The 19,378-nt window shown below is 36.7% G+C and overlaps 2 protein-coding genes across 2 annotated transcripts in view; one reads left to right on the forward strand and one right to left on the reverse strand.

The window, feature by feature from the left end:
• Window positions 1-5,767, forward strand: part of PLXNC1 (plexin C1) — a 142,693-nt gene extending 136,926 nt beyond the window's left edge. The window contains exons 29-31 of the mRNA XM_002921782.4: window positions 1,668-1,808; window positions 2,074-2,148; window positions 3,287-5,767. Of these exons, the coding sequence (XP_002921828.3) occupies window positions 1,668-1,808; window positions 2,074-2,148; window positions 3,287-3,391 (321 nt within the window). The 3' untranslated portion in view covers window positions 3,392-5,767. The remainder of the gene's footprint in view (window positions 1-1,667; window positions 1,809-2,073; window positions 2,149-3,286) is intronic.
• Window positions 5,768-6,325: 558 nt separating this feature from the next.
• CEP83 (centrosomal protein 83) overlaps window positions 6,326-19,378 on the reverse strand; it is a 134,941-nt gene continuing 121,888 nt past the window's right edge. Inside the window, exons 14-16 of the mRNA XM_002921781.4 lie at window positions 10,681-10,784; window positions 7,947-8,136; window positions 6,326-6,997 (exon numbers count right to left, since the gene is read on the reverse strand). Coding sequence (XP_002921827.2) covers window positions 6,893-6,997; window positions 7,947-8,136; window positions 10,681-10,784 — 399 coding nt within the window. The 3' untranslated portion in view covers window positions 6,326-6,892. The remainder of the gene's footprint in view (window positions 6,998-7,946; window positions 8,137-10,680; window positions 10,785-19,378) is intronic.

The raw sequence follows: 19,378 nt of genomic DNA on the forward strand, positions 1-19,378 counted from the left end.
ACTGCCTCAGAACTGGTCTCCTGGGCCCTCCTGTCTCATCCCATACCTTTTCCTGTCTCAGGTTGTCATTCTAAAACAAAAATCTGATCTTGTTCGTCTCCTGCTTAAAAATTGTAAATACTTTCCATTACCTACCAGGTAAAATCTTCACAGTGCCACGTGGCCCTTCCTGATGGGGTGTCAAGTCTCTTTTCTGGCAAACTCCATATACCTTCTATGCTACAGCTTTTACTTTTCCCAAACTTACCAAGAACTTGTTTTCTTATCTCTTTCCTGTCTCGTAACCCCTCTGTCTAGTAAAATTCTTATTCATTCATTCACTCCACAAACACAACTTCCTAATATGTACCAGAAACTGTAGGAGACTATGATCAAAGTATAGCTATTCTGTGAACTTTCCTGATGCACTGCCCACACCCGTTCTTCATTTGACCAATGTGACGAAACACACTGAAAGACACTAAAATGTTTCTTTATTCACAGTAAAAATGACTCTTAACTCATTACTATGTTCTTGGTATATTTCACTTAATCATCACAAGAACCACAGAAGGTAGTTATTATTACCCTCATTTTATAGATGAGGAAATTGATATTCTGAGAGGTTATACAAGTCTTGGTTAAAATCCCACAAAGTTGTTAGGATCCCTGATTTGTCCAACTCCACGGTGCTTTTCTTTACACCCTATACTAATTATTGATATCATGGTAACCACTGTGTTTAAGTTTGTCTTCCGAACTAAATTATAAGCTTCTTAAAGGCAGGTGCTGGTCTTCTTTACCTTTTTACATTCAATGTCTGCCCCAGCGCCAAGCTAAATAAATTTTATTGAATGCATGATCACATGATTTGTGGGTTCTACTTAGACTTGACAAGTGCAAAGAATCTCAGTAATATCTCAGTGTCGTCATCCTTCAGAATGATGCAGCCACTGATATGGCTATTCGTGCCCTCAGTACACTGAAAAATGTACTGGGACATTAGCCCTACCATTAACTCACCCATCTTCCCTGAGTAGGAATTTCAAAAATTTTGTGAAAAATAACTTTTAAAAATAAAATCTTAATTTTTAATATTATCACTATTATGTAAAGACATTCAAGCTGACAGGGAACTTTTGCAAAATCAGACATCAAAGCCCCCAATACTAATCACCATGTACTTCCTTAAGAACAGTAGAAGATCTTTATAATCTAATAAAAGGGACAAGCAGAAAAATCCACCACCACCAATTACTTACCACTTTCATGGTTATATAAAGGGCTCAAACAGACCTACAATCAAGTCTTTCATAAATGCCAAAATTCACTGGTGGGTGAGGATGAGAGCAAATGTTTTAATTCAGGCTTTTTACAACCATTAGTAATGAACTATGATTGAAATAAGTTCCATTGTTACAGTAACTCAAAATCATGTAAAAATAATAATTTTAGTTCTTTTATGAGAGGAAGGCAGAATATATTAGCATTTAATCCGCCTGAAAAGAACAGTGACTCACCAGAACTATCTGGATAGCAGTCAGTCATTCAGTCAACATTTATGAAGGCCCATGGCATGAAAAAGCTTTGTTACTAGGAGATAATAATGGTGAAGGTTCAACTACACTGGTACTGTTATAAATTCCCCTTGGTTTTTTACTGTTGGCCGTGGCTGCTCTTTTTTTCAGGAAGCACCAACTAATAAACTTCTCTATGCCAAGGATATCCCAACCTACAAAGAGGAAGTAAAATCATATTACAAAGCAATCAGGGATTTGCCTCCATTGTCATCTTCGGAAATGGAAGAATTCTTAACTCAGGAATCAAAGGTATTGTTAGAAAGTAGAAATAAGAGGGGCGCCTGGGTGGCTCCGTTGGTTCAGCTTTCGACTCTTGATTTTGGCTCAGGTCGTGATCTCAGGGTCCTGGGATCGGGCTCTGTGCTGGGTGTGGAGCCTACTTAAGAGTCTCTCTCTCCCTCCCTGCTCCCACTCTCTCCCTCTTGTTAAAAAAAAAAAAAAACAGAAATAAGATAATATTTGGTTACTTTTTTAAAAAGCCATTTCAGAATCTCAACAACTCTCTTTCTTTAAGAAACATGAAAATGAATTTAATGAAGAAGTGGCCTTGACAGAAATCTACAAATACATCGTAAAATATTTTGATGAGGTAAGATTTTAAATAACATTTTAAAAAATGGATATGAATCAGCCCCCAGGATTTGGTTGTAAAGCGTTCTATAGGTCTCAGGACAGCTCTGGCATCCCTAATGGCCAGAAAGGGAAGCCAGGAAGCCTGTCTGAGATGGGGGATCCTGGCGCCAAGCCAGACCCTGCATGTGGCTGCCCCTCTTCTAGTTTTATCATGCTGCCCACCTTTGAACCAGCCTGAATTTACATTTGAGTTAACGGGGTCTGTAGCCACACTGACTCAGGATAACTTTGATAAGTAAGTAGTGGTCCTATTAAATAGGGCCAGCTTATGCTTGATTGTAATGTGCTAAAATGAAAGCTAAGCTTGTTAAATTGCCTAGATTCTGTACTCGATAGGTCTATGAAAGTATAACATATTTCTAACTTAATCAACTATTTCAATAAACCATTCTCCTTTATGATTAATTCTCCTTAATCTGGATTTTTTTCTTTGGGAATTCACACAGACACAGTCATCAGATGCGCTGTTTCCAAATATATGTTAATTCCCCCTTCCCTGATTCCCCCCCACTCAGTCATGCTGGGACAGGCTATCCATGTCAATGGTGAGAATAGCTCACCAATTCCATTTGCTACTTGAAGATGAAGTGATGCGCTAAGGTAGGGTAGAGGCAATGAGTTCCTTAAACATGATAAGCATCCCTCTTTCCAGGGGCCAGGGGTTAGAAGGGAAGCATTGGGGAGGGTAAGGGAGGGGAGGGGAGGGAAATATTCAACTCTGACCAGGACGCCCCTGCCTGCTGCATTTAAGAAGAAATCCTTGCCTGCATGTTGGCTGCCCAGAATGCTTGCTGCGCTTGGAATGGCTGTGACATAATGCATAAAACAGGGCCTTGGAAGTCTGGCCCCATATTTGTAAGCAAATAGTTGGTATTTCTTGCTAGCTTCTATTTTAAGCCAAAGTGTTGTTGATCCTGTGATAATGACTTAGCAAAACAAGTTGCAAAGTGAGTATGTAAATGATTGAAGAAAATGTTGGCATCTGTTTCATACAGATTTTACCACTCATGGCATCAGGAATGCAAAAAAAAAAAACCCCAGAATTGTAATGCTAAAACCACAATATCTAAAATAACTGTTCTAATTGTCAACAGATTCTAAATAAACTAGAAAGAGAACGAGGGCTGGAAGAAGCTCAGAAACAACTCTTGCATGTAAAAGTCTTATTTGATGAAAAGAAGAAATGCAAGTGGATGTAAGCACTCTGGGGACTGGCTTAATCTGGCAAAATTCTTCAGACGACTTGGGAGCAAAATGGCTGCTTGAGCTACTCTGTGTCGTTAATTTTTAAAGTTTGCACATAGGTTCCACTCTGAGCACTGTCTTTTAGAGACCAAGGCACATGCACAGCTTTTAGAAAGCATACCCACCATGTGCCTGTGCATATACCGTGGGAACCTTTCTGTAAATAGAGTTGAAGTGGTTGTTGCAAACAGCCTCCTTGTTTACAGAGAATTACAGGGCCAGTAAGCAAGTGTCAGTGTTGTTAACTAGTCTCCACTTAAGCACAATGACAGCAGTGGTTTCGTTTGAAAACTACAGTTATGTAGCACTTGTGACTACACTGCACCTCTGTAGAAAAGGGACACTGCCAGTGATCGCAAGAAAATGTGAAATGAGTCATTTGGAAACAAGGTGGGAGTGTTAGGGCAACCTCGAGGATTTGCAGCATTGAAACTTTCCCCGGTAGTTCTTGGAAAAGCTGACCGCAGAATTTGGTAGTGTGTACACTTCTTAGCATTTGTGAGTGTGTGTGTTTTTAAACCAAAAACTGACAGTGTTGCAACATTGTTGAAAGGGCTCGTGTTTTTCAGTGGTCGCCAACTGCACTCCATCAACTCACCTCCATCTCACGAAGGAGCTCTAAAGCAAGGAGAGGGAGGAGGCTTTATTTAAATGCAATGGTATTTTACCCACTTGGTCCCAATGAGTGTTCTTTTCATTTTTTCATACTAAATGTATTTGATAGTGGACATGTTGGCTATTGTAAAAAAAAAACCAAATCATTAGTTTATTTCTGTCTAAAAACTTTGATCAAAACTATCTGTAGAAGAGTAACTCCCTCCCCTAATCCTACATTTCTATACTTGGTGTCTCCTTGCTTTAGACTTCTGGTGAACCCTGTGGTTATAAATACTTGTGTGTGATTGATTAAAAAAAAAAATACATTTTACATTTCATGAAATTGCTGTTCACACTGGAGTATTATATATGAATATATATGAGGCCCAAGGCCTGAAAAATATTAGTATACAACTTGGTATCTTAGTCTTACTATGTACTTTTTGAAAGTATTCCTCACAAGAGAAAGAATTCAAAATACTCATTTTATTCATGCCTTTCTTTTTAAAGAATTCCCTATCCAGTTATACTGTAGTCTTTTTATTGATTTTTTATTCCTGAATTTTTGCTGCTCATGACCAATTTTAATACCACTGTGTTTTCCTTCTATTAAAAGTAAAAAACGTAATTGGCAACTCTCAACTTTCCATGTGGCACCTTTTTACCCTTGGTGCTCCAAATCCCAGATTAAGGAAAGACATTTTTTCAAGTAGCAAATAAAACACTGATCATATATTCCTTAAAATCTTTCTTTTACCAACACTGTATGGGTTATCAGGATTTAAATGTGAATTTGTCTTCAAAAATGAAATTCTTTTTGCTCCTCAGTATCTGGCAAAGCGTAAGAGGTGATACCTCAACAAAATGATCAAATAAGCAGTTATTACCCTGATAGGCACCCTCCCAATCCCGTCACTTTTGACCATTGTCTGTCCAATGGACACACCTCAAAAATACTACCAAATAGGTTACTTGCAAGTATAAAGGTGAGAGGTCTGGTCCCCATCTAAGGCTGCTACAGTCTTGATGTGAAGGCATTCATAAGAGAATAATAGGAGGACAGTTGAGAGCCAAGGGTAGGAGAGTTGCCCAAAAGACTTCCCCTTCTTTAGGGTACAGAAATGCTAAGAAAAGGATCAGCTACAGCTTTATCTAAGTATTCAGTAAATGCTACGTGAGGGTGTCCCTGTCCAGCTCTCTGGCACATGAGTCCCATGTGGAGCCTTACCTCCTCTTCCAGGGACGATGCTGCTGGGAACTTTGGGCAAGTCACTTACCTCTTTGTGCCTCAATTTCTGTATATTTCTAACCTACCTCACTGAGGTGGTATGAAGATTCACTAATGTATGTAGCGTGTTTGTCAATCCTCCAGTGAAAAGCACTATCTAGATCACATTTTGGATCACATTAGCCAAATGCAGTAAATGGCCAAATTAGATGTGTGCTGAAGACAATCAATCAGTCACTGGGTCTATATTAAACAGCAACCAGAGAAACAAATGGCAAACAATTTCTATTTTCAAGTTTCTTTGCCTATTGTTTTGGTGCAAACAATTCATTTATAAACTTTTTTTTCTAACACTAGTGTCTACAGCAGCATTTAAAAATTAATTCTGTTACCTTTTCCGTATTAGGGATTTAAAGTCTATTTCTTATTGTATACCTGATTGAAGCTGTACTTGGAGATGAATGTTTTAAATGTCTATATCCAAAAATAAACATTTTGATGTAAATGTGGACTGTTTGTCTTTTCTTTTTCCTTAAATGTTCTAGTTATAATAGATGATGTTTTATTCTAAGCAGCTCCACAGAAATTACCTAGGTGCCAGCACGTATGTGAATGAGCAACTCTGTAATATTCCGTTTCTTCTAAATGATGCTAAGGACCGTTCAGTTACACCCCTGGCCTCCACTATCTACCTGGACTTTTGATCCTGAAGACTTCGGGATCATGAACATTACACTTACTTTGGCCGACTTGAGCTTTGCCTTTTTGATGTGAAGTTATTCCAGCAGAATTCCTTTAAAAGAGGTTAGGGATACACAGAAATAAAACATTTATAATAATTTGGTTAGATCCAAAACAGTGGGAGGCAACATTAAATACCAAAAATATTTATAAGGAACCCCACGGGGTTCACGTTTTATAACAAATGGCCCTTGTCTTATATGGTCACAGGGTTTAATCATTTGTACTCTGTGGCTTTGAATTATAATAGAAAATAACAATCAATGAGATCTTCTACATTGCCAAATACACACTGTAGGGTCAAAATAAAATTAAACACAAGACGATATAGAAAAATATTTATTAAGCTCTTTAATTATGTGCACACAGCTTTTAGAACGGTAGCATTTTATAATATTTAGGTATCTTCAAGTTTTGTTTTTTAATGCTAACTTTTAAATTGTCATCTTTTTTTCAACAACTAGAGGTTTAGAACTCTTGTATATAGTAAACCGGAAAATGTTTACTGACCCTGTTACTGCCAAGCATCTCAAAGAGGCAGAAGGAATTCAACATGGGCGTAATTCAGGCAAAATGCCAAAAAATTTCAAAATGAAATTAATTTAAAAACTTGATTCCCTATAATTCATTCTTTTTTTTTTTAAACATTGTCAAAGGGTTGTCAATAAATATTCTAAATATCTCTGGGGCTGTTTTAATGCTTCACTTGTCATTAGTATAATCCTAAAATCCAGACACTGATGCACGCAGCCAGTACCTTTTCTTGAGGCAAATTCAAATGCTCTGGCAAACGGTAATACAATATCTAAATGCCACATATGTTAAAACTTCAAGCTTTTTTGAGTCACACTGATTTCATCCCTTTTGATCTGCCTTTTCTCCAACAACATCATTCCCCAGGAGATCCAAGTTCCTCTAGTTGTTTCCTTTGTGTTGTTTCTAGTTCTTCTAGTCTTTTGCGAAGTAGAGAGAGTTCCCTTTGATGCTGTTCCTCCTTAAAAGCACAGAAAAAGAAAAAAAAAATAAAAAGCTCAGAAAAATGGCTGGAAAAATAACTGTTAGGCACCAGCCTGAATGGCTTTTTCACTGAGGCCTGCAACGTCTGGCATGAAAAGGACGACCATTTTAGCAGTCTGAGAAGACAGCAGTGCGGGCCAGACTACTAACTAGTCCCCACTTCTCTCCTGCCTCAGGCACTAGCCTTCAGCAAATCCCAGAGTCTGTACGTCTATCTAGGTATAAAACTCACCAGGAAGTGAATTAGAAAATAGTAATGCAGGGCCCAGATGTACATACATGCCAATGTTCTAACAAGGCTGGAGTTTAATAGCAGTTTATTATAAACAAAGCACTTGGTCTGAGATTCAATACAGTGACTAAAATCTTTGGTGCTTATAACATAAAATGTAACTACTTATTACAGTTCATCTTTTGAAAATAATCCCATCAATCTGATTCCTTCAATATCTCAGGGACCTGATATAGAACGAGCCCAAGATTTGGAATCAGACAGATTTAGGTTTGACACTCAATTCTGTCACTTAGTAGCTATGACTTTAGGCAAGTCACTTCACCTCTGACTCAGTTTCCTCATCTGTAAATTGGAATAACACCTTCCCTCAAAGTATTTGCCATTTGGATTAAATACTGTATGGAAAATGCATAGTGCAGAGCATTAGTAAATGCTCAGTAGTTACTAATCGAGTGAACTGTAAACTCTAGGTTACTCAAAGACTCATCAATCAAGTTTCTTCTTTTTAGCTGCCCAGGAGATTTCACTCCTAGCACCATCACTAAGGGACAGAATAGACGCAAATCCACTTTGCTTCTACCGGCAAATTTCTATGGTAAAGAAAGATCTGAGTTTTTAACTCTGAATTTAAACAGGTAATAACTTACAGAAATATTGGTGCCCTTTTTTTTTTCAACATAAATGCTCATACCTGCATATGAGGAGGAAAGGATAGGTCCGTGCCTGGAACCATGGCTGATGACTGAAAGCTAACAGGGTTGATAGATGCTGTTGGAGGTATGTTAGGAACCAAAATTAAACTTCGAAATTCATTATGTCTTCTCTGTATGTCCTTTAGTCTTTTTTGAAGCCTTGTATATTCTTCAAATGGAACATTTTGTCTTAAAAAGAAAAAAAGTGTTTCTGTTCTTTAATAGTTATACTCTATTGAAGAACAGTATGATTCACAGAATTTCAAATTGGAAGAAAATGGACTTCAAAATTGTAAGATTTATCTGGATATATACATAAAACTCTAGAAAGATAAACAGAAATATGACGTCTTAATCATATGTACTACGGTTAGCACTGCAAGCTTTCAACTGATTTTTTTTTTTTTTAAAGATTTATGTATTTTAGGGGCACCTGGGTGGCTCGGTCTGTAAATGTCTGCTTTTGGCTCAGGTCATAATCCCAACGGCTCCCTGCTCAGTGTTTGCTTTTCCCTCTGCCCCTTCCCCTGCTCGTGCTCCCCCGCACTCTCTCTCAAATAAATTAAATCAAGTCTGTCTTTTAAAAAGATTTATTTGTGAGAGAGAGAGGGAGGGAGAGCGTGCACATGGGTGTGCATGTATGAAGGGAGGGGGAGAGGGAGAGAGAAGCAGACTCCCTGCTAAGTTGGTAAGCACAACTCAGGGGCTCGATCTCATGACCCTGAGATCATGACCTGGGCTGAAACCAAGAGCTGGATGCTTAACCAACTGAGCCACCCAAGCAGCCCAACTATCAACTCATTTTAAAGTTTTATTTGCCAATTAATCAAAGATTAAAAATCTTTTGATACTTTTACTTTCATTTCCACTCCACTCCACCAACCCATGAATCCTGAAGCTAAAGCCTCCTTAAACCAAAACAGTGCCTTATTTTTATAAAGGAATCAAGTAGATTCCTAGGCTGAATCTTATGAAATTGTCATTTTTATAGGTAAAATAGGGTCCAATACAGGGAATTACATGTTGTTCAACCTAATTATTAAAAATGTAGGTAATGGGAGCGCCTGGGTGGCACAGTTAAGCCAACACTTGGTTTCGGCTCAGGTCATAATCTCAGGGTCATGAGATCAAGTCCCACATGGGACTCTGCGCTGAGCAGAAGCCTGCTAGAGTTTCTCTCTCCCACTCCCCCCCACCCACGTGCACACACACACATGCTCACGCTCTGTCTCTCTCAAATAATTCTTAAAAAAGAAATGTAACTGGGGCGCCTGGGTGGCACAGTGGTTGAGCATCTGCCTTCGGCTCAGGGCGTGATCCCAGCGTTATGGGATCGAGCCCCACATTGGGCTCCTCTGCTATGAGCCTGCTTCTTCCTCTCCCACCCCCTGCTTGTGTTCCCCCTCTCGCTGGCTGTCTCTATCTCTGTCAAATAAATAAATAAAATCTTTAAAAAAAAAAAAAAAAGAAATGTAACTAATGACAAAAGTAAAGCTACCCACCAACTTTAGGGAAAAAGGATTTGGGATAAAAAAGCTAACTTTTCCGGCCTTTTCATCCCATCACCTTTTTGGAAATGAATTTCCTGACCATCAAGCACATCACTACTTAAATACAGTTTTCAAAGCACTCAAGGTTCTAGATGATCAGTGCCATATCTGCCCAATCTTGAATTGATAATATTTCAAAATTAATGGTTATAGAAGAGGGAGTAAACGGAATTTTGTTTTATAATAAATTTGGTGGCTTCTTACTTTGGAACAGAGTATTATAAAGCTGGCATGAATTTGGGACCCCCGCATGGCTCAGTCAAGCATCTGACTCTTGATTTTGACTCAGGTCATGATCTCAGGGTTGTGAGACTGAGCCCCATCTGCTTAAGATTCTCTCTCTCCCTCTGCTCTCCCCCACCACTCTCCTGCTCTCTCTTAAAAAAAGAAAAAGAAAAAAGAAAAAGGCATGAATTCCACAGTCTATGAAATTCAGGTGTTCTAAAAAAAAAAAAAAAACAACTTTCAGATTTTGGTAATAATTATACCCAAGGAAGACAGGTGCACATTATAAAACATCACTGCTTGATATTGTAGGCAATTTCGATTACAGAAAAGTCTGACACTGTCTTGTGCTAAAGGCTACCACTGAAATTAGCTAAATTTGAAAAGTTTTATTAACTTGAATCAAATAGGTCATACAATGCCACTACCACTAAGTTAATATGGCAAATCATCTCTGCTCAAACATGCTCATCATGCAGATTATTAGCTATGTTTGTATGTAAGTGAAAAACCAGAAGCTTTGGGCCAATATTCTTCTACAACAAGAAATCAATAATATTTTTCTACAATAAGAAATCAAAAAATCTTGACTCAAAATTCCAGACACATTTTTGAACTATGCAATGCTACAACTCTCTTGTTTCTGTAGCAAGAACGCACACCACTCCCGGCTACCCAAGCCAGTGGCCTTTCCTATCAGTCCCAACCATAACACAAATGCCTGGCATGTGCTAAAGACCTTTTGGTTTAAAGGAACATTCAGCCAGAAAAAAAATAACAAGGATAATGAATTAGGAGTACAACAAACAGTTTAAGAATTCTTTTAAATGTAAAAGAAAACAAGTGCATTACAGAGAAAAAGTACATTTTAAAAGAAAACAAAGTGCATTACACTAGGTTTCAAAGTTCTATAATGTCAAAGTCACTACATGGGATATGTATTTATACAAATAATTACCTATTTAACACCTGATTTTCTGTTTCTAATTCTTCTCTCTTTGCCTCTAAGACTTCTACTTTCTCCTGTAGTCTCTTCAATTTGTTTTCATGAAGAGATTTTCTCTAGAAAAAAAAAAACAAAAAACAAGATGAGCAAGTACATTAATACAAAATCTCTTTGAACAAAATATAGAGAGAATATTTTACTCAACAAAAGAAATTTTACTTAGAGATAAGTATTTTCAGTGAATATTAGAAGGAAAGATTAGTAGATATGATACTTACTGAAAAATTACAAAGATAATAAGCCACAGATGTACCTCATATCCTCATTGTGACAAACAGAACTGTTACAAATGCCAAATCAGAAAACGGGTATCAATAACTAAATTGCTGCAAATAAAATATCTAAAAAAGGAAGGAGTCAAATTTTACTATGAGCTTACATGTCACCTGGTAAGGAATCACAAGCTCTTTATTTTCCCAAAAGATATGTGTTTTAGAAAAGAACCAAAAATTTAAAATTAAAAGCATGCTTACAACTGATAAATTGTTAGCCAAAGCAATAAAGGATCAGAAAGCTAAGACAGATTATGGATGCATCTCAGTTTGAAAGTATGCCTTTCTAAATATTAAAAAGAAAAAATTTAAGCTTTACAAAGAGAAAATTTTCTAATATGGAAAAATCAGGGTATAATGCAAAAGTGGTATATAAACAAAGGTAATTACTTTTTCATTTTTATAAAGAGATTTTGTTTTTTATAGAAAAATACATATAAATGTGGCAACTCATTTAGCAGCAACAGATTTTTCTGGTATTTGTTTTGTAACTCTTTTATTGAAGTATATTAGGCTTATAGAAAAATGCATAGAACGTAAATGTAAAGCAAACTGTAACAGCAAAAAGCAAATGCTGATCTCTTACTTCACGGGTTAAGAGCACTGCCATACCAGAAGCGCCCCTCCCCCTCCCCCTTTCAATCTCTAACCCCTTCTGTCCTCTGAAATGGCAACCAACTAATTTACTTCCAAAGCTAGAGCATAGTTTTCCTGATTTTTCAACTTCATATTAACAGAATCATAGTCTTTTTTAAATTCTTTTACAAATGGCCTTTTCACTCAAGATTGTTGAGATGTATTTGTGTTCTTGCTTATAGGAACAGTTCATTGCCACATATTGTCCTGCACTTACGAATATCACATAGTTTAATGTATCTACCTGGTCCACCACTGAAGGTCATCTGGGTTATTTCCAGTTGGGAAATAACACTGCTTTGGGCATTCTTTCTCATGCTTCCCATCGCTTCTATCCTCAAGCACCCCAAAAGGTTGCCTCGTGCCTCCTCCCCTCTACCCTGGCAAAGGAACCATTCTTCTGTCCTTAATTACCAGAAGTATATATTTATGTTTACAGGTAATTTAGAACTCTATCTACCAATCTACCCGAATTAAAGAATCATACAGTATATACTCTTCAGTCTCTGAAGTTTTTTGTTGTTCAATATGCTGTCCATATGACTAAGCCATGTTATTTTATGGCAGTTCTTTTCCATTGTTATGTTGTCATCCATTTTATAAATACACATCTTATCTATTCTCGTAACGAAAATCAGAATTGTTTCAATTTTGAGGCTATTATGAATAAAGTTTCTATGAACATTTCTTATCATGTTTTTGGTGGATATATGTACTCATTTCTCTTGAGTATATACTCGGAGTGAGTCACAGCTTTAATAAACACTGCCAGTTTTCTAAAGTGGTTCTATTAATTTCATGCCCACCAGCAATCTATGAGTACAGCCCCTATGGAAAATAGTACGTTGGTTCCTCAAAAAACTAAAAATAGAACTACCATATGATCTAGCAATTACATACACGGTGGAATATGATTTGGTCATTAAAAAAAAAAGGATACTATTCTTTTGTGACAACATGGATGGACCCTGAAGGCATTATGGCAAGCAGAGAAAGAAAAAATACTGTATAATCTCACGTATCTGGAGAATCTAAACAAACGAACAAACTCACAGATACAAAGGAATTGGTGGTTGCCCGAGGCAGGGGGTAAGGGGTGGGCAATATGGGCGAAGGGAGTCAAAAGATACAAACCTTACGTTATAAAGTAAGTCCCAGGGATATAATGTACAGCATAATAACTATACTGTATCACATATTTGGAAGTTGCTAAAAGAGTAAATCGTAAAAGTTCTCATCAGAAGAAAAAAATTTAACTATGTATAGTGATGGATATTAACTAGACTCATTGTGATGATTTCACAATATACAAAAATATGAAATCATAATGTTGTCCACCTGAAACTGACATGTTATATGTCAATTATATCTCAAAGAAAAAGACTATTGAATCCTAAGAAGGCAAACATAACAAAATGATTCATGAGTACTTAAATTTAGTTATTATTCACAGAATTGTTGGAAATAATAAAGTAAATATGATAACCAAAAAAACCCATTTGTTACTTGACCTTTTCCCAGTAATTTTAAATTGACATAATAGTTTGATAGATGTTTGCATTTTTATAAATCATACACAATCATGTTATGTGTGAATGACAATTTTACTTCCTCCTTTCCAATCTTTATAAATCTTACATTTATTTTTCTTGTCTTATTATACTAGCTAGGACACCCAATGAAATGTTAAACAAAATGGTAATAGTGATACTTGCCTTGTTACTGAACTTGGGTGGGTAGAGGGAAGCATTCAATATTTAGTAAGTATGATGTTAGATGTAGGACTTTTGTAGTTAAAAATCCCTTCTATTCCTATTTTGTTTATTGTAAAAGGATGTTAAATTTTTTCAAATTATTTTTATGTCTATTAAGATGATCACAGTAGTTTTTCTTCTTGTTCTGTTATAATGTTGAATTATACTAATCAATTTTCAATGTTAAGCTACCTTATATTCCTAGAATAAACCCTACATGTTCATGATATATTACCATTTTTATATAACACCAGATTCCGTTTGCTAGTATTTTAAGATTTTTACATCTGTTTATGATATCATTTTTCTTTTCTTATAATGACAGTGTTGGTTTCTAACCTTATATATAATAAGTGGGGATGTTTTCCTTTGTTTTCTATTTTCTCGGAAACTCTGTGTTAAGAATGGTATTATTTCTTAAGTATTTGGAAGAATTTATCAGTGAAGCCAAATGAGCCAGGCATTTTCTCCATGGAAGGTTTTAAATTACAGATTCCATTTACTTTACAGATATAGATAGGACTATTCAGATTACCTAATTCTTCCTGTATTAGTTTTGTTAAGATGTTCCTCAAAGAATTTATTCATTTCTTCTAAACTGCATAATTAGCGTAGTTGTTTTGATAATATTCTTGTTGTTTTAATATCTATAAGAGCGCCACCTGACTGGCTCAGTCGGTAGAGCAAGCAACTCTTGATCGTGGCGTTGTAATTAGAGCCCCATGTTGGGTGTAGAGATTACCTAAAATAAAATCTTGGAAAAATAAAAGAAATATAACGATACCCCTTTTTCATTCATGATATTGTGCATGTGTTTACCTACCTACCTGTTTTGTGGGGACTTAGGAAAAAATGAGTCTAGGCTTTATCAATTTTATCAATCTTTTAAATTTAAATTTTTAATTGTTAATTTTCTCTGGTGTATATTTTGTTTCATTGATTTCTGGTCATACTTGAGAATGATGATGTCTGCAGTTAAATCTATCCACTAAGTTCATAATTCAGTTATTGTGTGTTTTAGTTCTAAACTTACTATTTATTTTAATGGTTTTGTTTTCTGGAGCAATTCTCAAACTTTTATTTTCTTAGCATATAACAAAATGTTAGTTGTAAATTCTATATCTGATAAGTTCATTACCTGGATCCTCTATTGGGGAGTCTGTTTATATTGGTTATCATTTCTCTTGATTTTCAATGTTACTTCCTCATGTGGTTGGGATGATGTTGATGATGATGATATTAATAGAGTTAAAGCAGTTTTGGTTTTACACAGAAAAATTTAACAGGAGTAGAGAGTTCCCATATACTCCCCCCTTCACAGTTTCCCCTATTATTAACATCTTACATGGGTATGGACCATTATTAAAATTAACCAATATTGAAACAATATTAACTAAAGTCCATAGCTGATATTAAGTTTCAATCTTTCTGTTGTACAGTTCTATAGGTTTTGCCAAATGCTTGATATAATGTATCCACTATTATGGTATTATACAGAATAGTTTCACAGCCCTACAAAATACCCTTGCTCTACCTGTTCATCCTTACTCCTACCCCCACCACCTCTTGGCAACCACTGGAGTTTTTTTTTTTTTTCTGTCTCCATAGTTTTGCCTTTTCCAGAATGTCATATAGTTGAAATCTTACAGTATATAATCTTTCAGACTGGCTTCCTTCACTAAGCAATATGCACTTAAGGTTCTCCACATCTTTGCATGGGTTGACAGCTCATCTGTTTTTATCACTAAATAAAAATATCCACTGTATGGATGTAGAACAGTCTTTTTTTTAATCCATTCAGGCACTGAAGGACATCTTGCTTACTTCCAAGTTTTGACAATAATGAATAAAGCTGCTATAAACGTTTATGTGCTTTTGTGTGTGTGAACATAAGTTTTCAACTCATTTGAATAAATATCTAGGAGCGTGATCGCTGGATGGTCTGGTTTGACTATGTCTAACTGTAAGAAACCACCAAAGTATTCCAAAATGGCTATACCCTGTTCCAATTCCACACAATGAATGAGAGCTCCCATTTGATCCTTATCTTCGCCACTGTTAAGAACAGTCGGTGTTTCAGATTTTAGCCATTCTAATAGGTATGCAGTGGTATTTGTGTTTATTATTTACATTTTATTGATTTATGCTTTTTAATTTTTTTATTTATTATATATTTTTAAACTATGGAAACAATTTGAAGTTTATAATGTTATTTTCCCTTAAAGTAGAGTCACATTTGTTTCTTGCAGGTAGCTAGAAACACTAACAATTTGGGTACATTTAATCTAATTGTAAGGACTGACATTATCTGAAGCTATGCTTTAATACTTAATAAAGGGCTAGGCTATTTCCAGTTCATTCTTAATCCAACGGTATATCCTTCCCCTTAGGGGTCCCAACCCAAAGCACTAGCATACTTAGACCTGAGATCCTCTCTCTGGCAGATTCTGAACTCCAATTTTTGTTCCCCAAGCCCTGTGAAGTTGTCAAAAGCTTTGCTTCACTTCTCACCCTCAGCTGTCTCTTCTAGAAAGAGCAGTTTCCTCTAAGGGAAAAGCAGCCTCACATGCCATGCTCACCTCTCTCAGTTTCTCACCTCTCCAGGATCTTGGCCTCCTAATTCTTCACTGCCCTCCGTGGAGATATTTTTTAAAATACTTTGTCCGGTACTTCTAGTTTTCATGTGGAGAGCTGATCTACATATTCTCTAGTCTGTCATTATCAGAAGCATATACTCCTTTTAGAAATTTTAGTTCAACTAGTAGCAGATATTTTAAAGATGGAAATGCTTAGTACTTCATTATTGTATGATTGTATAGACCTGCAATCTTAAAACTTCTCCATTATATCTCCAAATAGCTATATTTCTCCATTTTTATTGCTCATAAACTATAATACAAAATTTATTTTTATTTATATATTTATATTTATATATTTTTAATTTATATTTATCAAATCTTAAGTATACACACACACACACACACACACACGGAGTACACGTTTAACTGGGCTCTATATTAACTATAGGCAATACAAAATATATGGATTTCTGAAGGGAATTCCAGTCTATAAGTACCAAATAACGAGAAAGGCCTTTCTGGAAAGGATAAGAAATTAATTAGGGAGAATCTGTAATACTATGGAGATGTGGATTTGCCTGAAGGTTCTCCAGCAAGACACTGGTAAGTAAAAGACATTGTTTTGGAAGTTTGATACGGCATCAGTGTATGAGACAGACTCTGAAGTTTGCCTCTAAGAGGCAAATCTGGAGATAAAGTTCAGGACAATGCTTTCCCCATCCTAATCACTGTAAAACAACCAACCATTTACTGAGCACTTACTAGATGCCAGGATGGAGCTAGAAGTAATAAAAGCACTGGTTGGTTAGTTGACTAAAAGACCCAGTGAATGCCTTAGACCCCCCTCACTATAATCATTTCTTTGCAGACACCCTCATTACCTTGACCCAAGTCTCCCTCTTTTTGAAACTCACCTGGAAAAACTTGGACCTTTATAAGATACAACTCTCTACTGACTGCACGTCTGGACCTATACAACTGAACACAGTTGGCAAACACACACACAACTATGCAGTGTGCTACCTGACACTCCTAATTTCCCTAATCCAATCACTCTCCCAAACTCTTACATTCTTTTACAACTTTTTGTCTCTCCTCAGATCTCTAACACCTGCATCCTTCACATACTGATCTAAAGACCATTTTTTTGCATTAAGAAAACTGTAGCCATCAGGAGAAAATTTCCACACATCAATTTACCAGAAATTTATAATCATATATTTTGCCTTTTTCCCAGTTATAATAGATATACTGTGTTCCTATGCCTTCCACCTCTGAATTGCTAACCAAAGGATATCATTCATGCAATTGCCCCCTTTCTCCTGCATCACTGATTTTTCCCTTGCTACTGAATCATTCTATAATTCACCTCTCCCTTAAAATAAGTCTTTGAACTCACAACCCTCCCTAGCTACCACCCCAGTTCTCTATTTTATACAATGAAATTCCTTAGACAAACTATCTTCCACTTCAATCTGGCAACAACTCTTGACAAGGCCACCAACAATCACTGCATATCCAAATGAATCCCTAGTCTTCATATTGCTATTTTATCATCTTACTCTCAACATCATTTGATATAGTTGATCTTTCCTGAAGCACTTTTCTTCACTTGGCATCCAGTACCTTCTTGGTTCTCCTACCATACTGGCCACTCCTTCTCTTCTCAACTTCTAAACTTTGGCATTCCTCAAAGCTCAATCCTCAGACCTGTTCTCTTCTTAGTCTTCCTTTACTTTCTAGTTGACTTCATGCAATCCCTTTCCTTTCAATACCATTTATGTAATGAAGACTCCCAAGTCTTTATTTCTAGTCTAGTCTTCCTTCCTGAATTCCTGATTCATGTATCCACCAGACTACTGAACATCTCCACGTGGAAGTCTAATGGGTATCTCAAAGAGCTAACATGTCCAAAAGAAGCATCTTTATTTTACTGCCAAACCCGCTCTTTCTAAAGTCTCTCATGTAAGTAAATAGCAACTCTATTTTAACTAAGTGCTCAAGCCCCGCATCTTGGACATCTTTGATTTACATCTTTCATGCTCTACAACTACTGTACGCTCCACCTTTCGAATATAGACAGAATCTGACTACCACTCCGCTATTTGTCCCTCTACACAACAGCGAGAGATTCTTCTAAAATATAATGCAGATTATATTTTCAGTTTAGAACTCTCCATTGTGTTCCTACCACATTTAGAATAAAAACCAAAGAATAAAAACAACACCTGGCCTTCCAGTATTTCTCTCCATTCCAGCTACCTAGCTCTCCCTCTTTGCATTCCTTCAACATACCAAGCGGACTCCTGCCTCTCTCTTTTACTTGCTAATCTGTCTGGAATACTGTCCCCCTACATAGAGAACACGACATCCTCCCTCCTTTCCTTCAGGTCTCTGCTCAAATGCTACCTTATCAAAAAAGCCTTCCCTGACCACCTATTTAAAAGAGCCCCCTCTGTCCCCCTTAGTTTTCTTCTTGGCACTCATCTTCACCTGACAAATGTTTGTTTCTTTACTCTGTCACCCACCCACTGCAAAGTAAGCTCCTCCGCACAATCTTTATTTCTGTATTCCAGTGAATGAAACTACCAGATACATAAGTAGGTACTCAATAAATTTGGTGAGTAAACTGGCTAAATGAATACAGAGAAACCTGGTAGTGGATAGAGCCTGAGCTAGGATGTTAGCAACAGGCATAAAAGGAAATGAGGTGAGGGAAAAAAATACGAGACACATTATAAAGGAAGAATTCATAGGCCCCCGAGTGACTGTACTGGGTTGAGCAGTGTCTCCCAAATATTCATGTCCACTGAGAACCTCAGAATGTGACCATGGTATAGAAAGAAACTTATTTGGTCTTTGTCCTGGGTTTCTAGCACAGAGCTCCTAAAATCCTTGGAATTTCCTGAGCAACAGGAGAGTCTTTTGTTATTCATAGACTAACAATGAAGAGTTGTCATCTTTGATTTACATCTTTCATGCTCTCTACAACTATTGTACACCCCCCAAGACACACAGGGAGAACAACAGATGAAGACAGAGGGACAGAATGAAATGATATGTCTACAAGCCAAGGAATACTCAGGGATTGCTAGCAACCACCAGAAGCTAGGAGAGAATTGTGGAACAGATCCAGCCTTTGGAGGGAGCATGGCCCTACAAGCATCTTGATTTTGGACTTCTGACCCCCAGGAGTATGAAATAATACCTTTCTGATGTTTTAAGCCACACAGTTTGCAGTAATTTGTTACAGCAGCACCTGGAAACCAATACAGTGACTAGATCTGGGGGAAGGGAGCCCTCAGGATGAATCAAAGGTTTGAAGCCTAAGTGACAGGAAGAATGACATTCTACTGAAAGAAATAGGAGTTCAGAGGGGAAACTGGCTGTAAGGAATGATTTTTTTTTT

The sequence above is a fragment of the Ailuropoda melanoleuca genome, chromosome 15 (assembly GCF_002007445.2).
Source record: "Ailuropoda melanoleuca isolate Jingjing chromosome 15, ASM200744v2, whole genome shotgun sequence".
In the NCBI taxonomy this organism is placed as follows: domain Eukaryota; kingdom Metazoa; phylum Chordata; class Mammalia; order Carnivora; family Ursidae; genus Ailuropoda; species Ailuropoda melanoleuca.